Here is an 8,237-nt window from a genome sequence, read left to right on the forward strand (position 1 = left end):
TGTGATAAAATACATGTAACAAAAAGTTTGTCATTTCAACTGTTTTAAATGTACAATTCAGTGACATTAATGACATCCACCATGTTGTGCTTCCATTGCCACTGTTCATTTCCAAACATTTTACATCATCCCAGTTCCCTTTCTTTTTAAATAAACTTTTATTTTAAGATAATTTTAGATTTCCTAAAAAGTTTTGAAGATAGTCCAGAAAGTTCCCCCACGCCTCCACACCCAGTTTCTACTCTTCTTAACATCTTACATGACCACAGAACAGTTGCCAAAACTGAGAAACCAACACGGTACATTACTATTAACTAAACTCCAGACTTGAATCGAATTTCACCGCTATTGTTTTTTCCTCCACCAATGCCCTTTTTCTGTTCTAGGATCTAACCCAAGATTCCACATTGCATTTAATCAGTTTCTCACTCTGTCCTTGTATTTCATGACCTGCCTTCATTCCTTGGCTCATGGTCCCCCTCCACCATCTTCAAACTCAGCAACTTTGGGTGGAATCCTTCTCAAGTCACATCTCTATGCTCCATGGGGTTTTCAATGGCTTCTTCTGTCCTTGCAGCTCTCTCTGACACAGCCAGGATTCATGTGATTATATTGTGCCCACCCAGATAATCCAGGGTAATCTCCCCATCTCAAGGCTTGTACTCCTAATCATATTTGCAAAGTCCCTTCTGCCATGTAAGATAAGGTATTCGCAGGGTCTGGAGATTAGGGTGTGGACATCTTAGGGGGGAACATTATCCTGCCTACCACACACAATTACCTCCCATGCATGGAAGTAGAGTTCCCGGATGGTACAAACAATTAATGCACTTGGCTGGTAACCAAAAGGTTGGAGGTTCGAGTCTACCTAGAATTGCCTCAGAAGAAAGGCCTGGTGATCTCCTTCTGAAAAACCAGCCATTGAAAACCCTATGGAGCACAATTCTACTCCGACACACGTGGGGTTGCCAGGAGCCAGAGCTGACTCCATCTCAACAGGAGCTGGTTTTTATTTTTGGAAGTGATACTGTTTCCATTTAATAGAGCAATTTTAACTTTCCTTTTAAAGTACACTTTTTTTCAGTAAAAATGTTGATCAATTTAAAGCAAGGGTTAAGTAAATAGCCTTACACATAGTACTTAGGCAGGAAAAAAACGGTAAAGCAGTCAGATAATGACTGAGTATTGGTAAACTGAGGCCTGCATGAAAAGATTCCAAAGGCCTGTCCCAAGTCCGGAAGCAGCTGGAATTGGAAGCAAGTCATGCCTGTTTAGTAGAAGGCCTGCCTCCTGGTGAGTGACTCAACAATTTTGTTGACATACTCTGTTGATCAAAGCAGTCCCTGACTGCCCCAGGCCAGTTCCTGAGCTCCTGGTTGAGCCCGACTCAGTAGATCCGGTAAACATAAAAGGCCTGGTCCTTGGTAGGGAGCTACACCCTGGAAGGCGGGGTCGAGCCTGAGGATCACTACCCTCCTGCCAGACCTAGACCAGGTGCTGTGGTGGTGGCCTGGCCTACCTAGAAGACGCCAGCAACTCCGAGCAAAAGGACAGGAGAACCAGCCTCAAAGCCATGAGCCTCAAGCCAGGCTTGGAGACCAGCTCCGGTAAGAGGCAGCGGAGGGTGTCTCAGCCCAGCACAAAGGCCAGGTGAGGGAAGCTGGGGAGGCCAGAGACAGACATCAGGGCAGGTACCCTACCTTCCTGAGGACGACTGGCCTTCTAGAGTCCTGGGTGGGCTTCATTTATTTCCTATGTTAACCAGTCTGCTAGAAATAGGCTTCCTTCTGAGCCTGTGTTGTGGTTTAGAGCACATAGTTATGAAAACAAATATGGATGTTACTTGGATAGCTGGCAAAGTTACTTTTTTAAGAACACAGGATTTCATTCAGATAGAACTGGGTTCAAATCCTGCTCTGCCACTCGCTTCATCGACATATCAATTGATTGGCTCATTCTTCTACCATATGCTGGGCCCTCTGCTGGGTTGGAAGGTACAACAGTAGGATGCACCAGGTGGGCCCAGGCACTGATGGTACTCCCTGAGGCTGTGGGCAAGATCACGTGGGGAGGGGGAGAGCAACAGAGCCTCAGTTTCCTCATTTGTAAAAGGGAACCAGGGTCTTCCTCTGGTTTGAGGATCTTGGCACTCCAAGTGTGGTGCATAGGTCAGTAGCATCAATAGCACCTGAGAGCTTGTTAGAAATGCAGATTTTGAGGCCCCATCCTATCCCCTCTGACTCAGAATCTGCATTTGAACCAAATCTCCAGGTGGTTCACGTGCACAGTATGAGAAGCACTGATATAGCAGAAGCTGAGCTCCTGGAAGGCAGACGGCTGATAAAGGGGGAAGGCAGAATTTGAACTCAGGGCTCTCTGATGCTGAAATTGACATTTTTAAAAAAATGTTGGTGAAAATGCGCACAACAAAATGTATGTCATCTCAAGAATTTCTACATGTACAATTTAGTGACAGTGATTACATTCCTCAAGTTGTGCAACCCTTCTCACCACCCTTTTCCAAATCATTCCACCACCATTAACATAAACTCAATGGCCCCTAAGCAAAAATTCCCCCATCCCGTTTCCTCCCATTCCTGGTAACTGCTGGTAATCTTTGGTTTCTGTGTATTTACTGATTTCATATAAGTGAGGGCATCCAACATTTGTCCTTTTGCAGCTGACTTATTTCACTCAGTATGATGTTTCCAAGTTCACCCGTGTTGTGGCAAGCATCAGGACTTCGTTTTCCTTTATGACTGAGTAGGATTCCATTGTGTGGATACACCACATTTTGTCTATCCATTCATCTGTTGATGGGCATTTTGGTTGTTGAAATTCTTACTCTTAACCTCCAAGTGCCTTCCCACTTTAACTCAGTTAAACCCTGCTTGAATGAATGAACAAATGAATGAATGAATGAGTACAGCCACGTCCCCGGCTTGTGCCAACACAAATCTTTGGTCTCTTTCTTGTTTCTAGGAGGGAAGCTGGTCCGCCATCAGAAAGCCATCCCTACAGCTCACCTCACTTTCATTATTGACCTCACCTGTAGGAAACGGATCTCCCTGGCAGCACCCCCAATGCAACCCCAATTCCCCAGGCCCTACCGAGGACCCGTCACCCCCTCAATGAAGACCCACATTGTGTTCTGTGGGGAGAACTGGCCCCATCTTGCTCAGAAGGCCCCCCTGGGGAAGGGATGCCTTGCCCAGGCCAGGGGCACCCTGCCACCCCACAGAGAGATTGGGGCCCCGGCTTCCCTACCAATCAGCTCGCTCTGCCCCCAGGAAGCTCCTGAACCCAAGGGAAGCCCCTTAAAAGCCATGCCCACAAGGTCTTCAGCATGGGGGACCGTCAAGGGCTCACTCAAAGCCCTCTCCTCCTGTGTCTGTGGGCAGGCGGATTAACTAGAGGGGTCCAGCATAGGGGAGGGTTTGGCGCACCAGCGTCATCTGTCCAGGGGTTGCAAGTCCCAAGGCCTGGCCCTTTTCTACAGCTACGCAGAAGTCCTTAATGCCTGAGCCAAGGAAAGAACATTAGATCTACTAAAGAAGCTCTGAAACAGCCACCAAACGCACACTCAAGGACCTCCTACTTCCTCATTTATTACCCTCTGTGCTATTCCCTCAGGAAAGAAGAGATAAGACACCTCCATGCTGAAAAAGAGGAATTCATTCAAATTACTAATGGAGCATCTTCTACATGCCAGACCCTGGGAAAGCTAGGGAAGACACCATGGCTTTCTTGAAAAACAGGGAAGGGGAGGGGAAAGTTAAACAAGTAACCAAAATAAATAAAGAAGATAATCTTGAACAAAGATGAGTGCTGTGAAGGGAATGAAACTAGGTGCTGGGTGGAGAGTGGTCAGGCAGATCTTTTCTGATACAGTGATTGGGAAAGGCCTCTCTGAGCCAGTAACCATTTAAGTAGAATCTAAAAGATGAGAAGGAGCCAGCCCTGTACACACTTACCTCCACAGGGCCTGACCCAGGAGGGCACACATGGCTTCCCACCATCTTGGCTCAGATGCAGGTGTGTAGGTCCCAGGAGGGCACAGGACATGGGGAGAGGAGATTCAAGCACGTGGCGGAGGGAGTGGGAGGCTCAGGAGACTCCATCCTAGAGGGCAACCCTGGTGGGACCTGGCGGTCAGAGACGGGAAATAAGGAGAACCAACTTTTCAAGACCGGGTGCCAGGAAAGGGAATGCAGGGTTGTATTTGAACAAATGAAAATAAGAGATACTACTTACAGAGCAAGGAGCCTTGGTGGCACAATGGTTAAGTGCTCAGCTGTTAACCAAAAGGTTGGTAGTTCAAGCCCACCAGCGCCTCTGCAGGCAAAAAGGCCTGCTGATCTGCTCTCGTAAAGATTTCAGCCTAGGTGACCCTATGGGCAGTTCTACTGTGTTATATGGGGTCACTATGAATCGAAATAGAGTGGTAGGCACCTAACAACAACTTATGGAGCATCTACTGCATGCCAGACTCATGCTGTCTCCTAGGCATACACAGAAGGGAAAAAAAGGACTTGGTCCCTGCCCCACAGGACAATCTTGTTTCTGAATGTGTGTGTGTGGGGTCAAGAGATAGTAGAGACTGCTAAGCTGGGTGGAACGCTAAATCGATTCATCTGATGAAGTGTGTCTTAAGCTCTGCCTTAGTTTCCTAATGCTGCTGTCAGAAATACCAAAGTGGGTAGCTTGAAAGAACAGAAATCTATTTTCTCACTGTTCAGAAGGCCAGAAGTCCAAATTCAAAGCATGGCTCTAGGGCAAGGCCGTTCCTGGTCTATTTCAGCTTTTAGTAGCTGACAATCCTTGGAGTTCCTGGGCTTGTAATTCGTCTGTCTCTGTCATCTTCAGATGGAGTCTGTCTTCCCACTTTTGTGCTTGCTTGTCTCTGTGTCTGTGCTTCCGATGTCATTAGGTTTAGGACCCACTCTACACAGATACGGCCCCCTTAACATAAAAAAGAAAACCACAGGTATAGGGGTTAAGATTCCAACATATATTTTGGGTGGCACGATTCAGGCTCCCAGAAAAAAATCACTGAATGTTCATTTATTTAGTCAATGATTATTTTACTGTTGTTGTTAGGTGCTATCAAGTCGGTTCCGACTCATAGGGACCCTATGTACGATAGAATGAAACTTTGCCCAATCCTGCACCATCCTCACAATCGTTGCTATGTTTCTGCCTATTGTTGCCACCATTGTGTCAAGCCATGTCATTGAGGGTCTTTCTCTTTTTCATTGGCCAAGCCTGATGTCCTTCTCCAGGGACTGGTCTCTCCTAAAAAGGAGTCCAAAGTATGTGAGACAAAGTCTCGCCATCCTCGCTTCTAAGGAGCATTCTGGCTGTACTTCTTCCAGACAGATCTGTTCATTCTTCTGGCAGTTCATGGCATCAATTCTTCTTTGCTCTTCCTTTTTCATTGTACAGTTTTCGCATGCGTAGGAGGCAATCGAAAATACCATGGCTTGGGCCAGGCGCATCTTAGTCCTCAGAGTGACATCTCTATTTTTCAACAGACTTGCACAATGCAATTCATCATTTGATTTCTTGACTGCTGTTTCCACGAGTGTTGACTGGTTTTTTTTCCCTAATTAATTTTATTTATTGTGCTTTAAGTGAACGTTTATAAATTAAGACAGTCTCTCATACAAAAAGTTATACACACCTTGCTCTGTACTCCTAGCTGCTCACCCCCTAATGAGACGGCACACTCCTCCTGTCCTCCCTGTATTCACCGTGTCCATTCAACTAGCTCCTGTCCTCCTCTTCCTTCTCATCTTGCCTCCAGACAGGAGTTGCCCTGATAGTGAGTTTTTTTTATTGTATTATTTTATTAGGTTCTTACAAACGTTAATATCTGACATCCGCTGACTATTTTCTCTGTGCCAGGAAAATGGCATTCTCACAGTGCCAGTATGGTGAAGCAGTGTTTTTGTACCCATTTGCGGTGTGATGGATACTTTCGTGTGGCCTTTCTAGCCATGGTCTTGTAACTCCCACCCAAGCGATTGGTCAGGACTGTGTGATAGGGTAATCAAGGCCCACCAAAGGGATTGGTCAGTTTTGCCATCCCGCTGGGCTTGAAAGAGAAGATCCCACCACGGCCAAACCAAGGAAGAACAGCCAGGAGCCAGCACGTCTTTGGATCCTGAATTCCTGCACTGGGAAGCTCCTGGACCCAGGAGACAGAGAGTGAGCTATAACTGAAGACAGCGAGAAGCAGTAACAGAGACTGAAGACAGCAGAGGCCTGGCTGCAGGAGGTGGTGTGGTGGGTTTCCCGGCCCATGGATTGAGAAAGCTAAGTGCCTTTGGGCAGAGGCTGAGGGCCTGGGAGAGGCGTGCCTGCGAGCTCGGCTGGGAAGAGGTTGTCCTGATGGAAGACCTGTATCCTGAGTGTTGCTGAATCTAAATTGTAACCTTTACTTCCCTAATAAACCCCATAATAGAGACTATTGTCTGTGTGTTCTGTGTGGCCATTGCAATGAATTATCTAACCCAGGAGAGAAGCAGAGAGTGCCGTGGGAAGGACAGTTAGTATCAGAATTGGCAAAGATGGCAGAGAAAGGAGGCATGTCTGACCTCCGCCTCATAGGAATCAGCCTTGGGCTGTTGGTCTTGATTCTCCTCATCCCACATGAAGTTAGAGATCAGATGCTGCCCCCAAGCCATTATTACACCATTTTACAGGTTAGGGAACTAAGGCACAGAGTGGTTGAGGAATTCACTCAAGGTTCACAGACTGGTACTGTTGGGATTAAAACCCAGACAAGCCTGGCACACCAGCTCTTGCTCCTGACTGTACGCCATATAGCCTCTTGTCCTGGCAGGGTCTTACCTAGACAGGAGGATCCAGAGAAAACAAACGTAACCCTGTTCTCACAGCCCTATGGGGGAGACAAGAAAGAAGGCCGACTAATTGCCACAACTTGTGGTAAGTGCTACGGTGAGGGCAACGCAGAGAGAAATTGGGGCACAGAGGAAGACACCCAGCCCACTCTGGGGCGATCAGATCAGGAAAGGCTTCCTGCAGGAAGTGACATCTAAAATGAGATCTGGCCAGTGAGTCATAGACTGAGGTAAGGGTCGGCGGTGGGGAGAGTGTTGTAGGCAGAAGGATGAGCACATGATGGCTAAGAATCCAAGAGTTGTTCAGTCTGGCTAGAGTATTCATTCATTCACTAAGTATATATTGGGCACCCACTGGGTGTCAAAGGAGCCAAGGGGCATAGTGGTTAAGCACCTGGCGACTAACCAAAAGGTTGGTGGTTTGAACCCACTGGAGGCCCTTGCAGGAGAAAGATGTGGCAGTTTGTTTCCATAAAGATCACAGCCTTGGAAACCCTGTGGGGTAGTTCTACTCTCCTGTAGAGTCACTATGAGTCGGAATTGACTTGATGGCAATGGGTTTACCAGGTGCCAGGCCCCAAGTTAGACCCTTGGGTGGAACAGTAAATAAGACAGAGAAAGGCTCTCTCACTAAGGCGCTTACCCTCTAGCTGAGGGGTGGTGGGGAGGTGGATGGGCAATGCACACCCACAAAGCAAACCAAGAGATTTGAGAAGTGGAAGGGGACCAGACCATGTGAGCAGGGACGGATTACCTAGTAAGCAAGGTCAGCATGGGCTGACTTGTGCTTACTTACTAATCTAGTGACCAATTTCACATGAGGTTCACCACATCAAAGATGCGAAATTGGACACTATAGATCAGTAGGTGAGCACAAGTAAGCCCGTGCTTACCTTGCTCGTTGGGTAATCTGTCCCTGTCAGGGATTGTGAATTTGAAAATAGGCTTTGATTCTGTAGGAAGGTGCTGTGGGGTTGGGAGAGAGACAGGTGCCCAGCCATATCTACAAGCAGAATCTTCGATGTGGTGAAAAAATGTGAAATTGTTCACTACAGATAACCTGGTAAGCAATGTAAGCACTGTGTTTACCTTGCCTATTGGATAATCTGCCCCTTCACAAGAGGCCTCGTTGGCCACGATAAAGCCTTCAGATTTTATTCTGAGATGGGGGCTGTTATGGATTGAATTGTGTCCCCCAAAAATCTGTGTCAACTTGGCTAGGCTATGACTCCCAGTGTTGTGTGGTTGTCCTCCATTCTGTGATCTGATGTAGTTAACCTGTGTTGTAAATTCTAACTTCTATGATGTTAATGAGGCAGGATTAGAGGCAGTTGTGTTAGTGAGGCAGGATACAATCTACAGGATTAGGTT

General features: G+C 47.0%; 1 protein-coding gene across 1 annotated transcript; it reads left to right on the plus strand.

Annotated features, from left to right (window-relative positions):
• The first annotated feature begins 1,384 nt into the window (after positions 1-1,384).
• SRARP (steroid receptor associated and regulated protein) lies at positions 1,385-6,454 on the plus strand. The gene is made up of 2 exons (XM_003413144.4): positions 1,385-1,607; positions 2,983-6,454. Exons 1-2 carry the CDS (start codon positions 1,574-1,576, stop codon positions 3,408-3,410), a joined length of 462 nt encoding a protein of 153 aa, XP_003413192.1. The 5' UTR covers positions 1,385-1,573; the 3' UTR covers positions 3,411-6,454.
• The last annotated feature ends 1,783 nt before the right edge of the window (positions 6,455-8,237 follow it).

This window comes from Loxodonta africana, chromosome 3, assembly GCF_030014295.1.
Source record: "Loxodonta africana isolate mLoxAfr1 chromosome 3, mLoxAfr1.hap2, whole genome shotgun sequence".
Classification (NCBI taxonomy): Eukaryota; Metazoa; Chordata; class Mammalia; order Proboscidea; family Elephantidae; genus Loxodonta; species Loxodonta africana.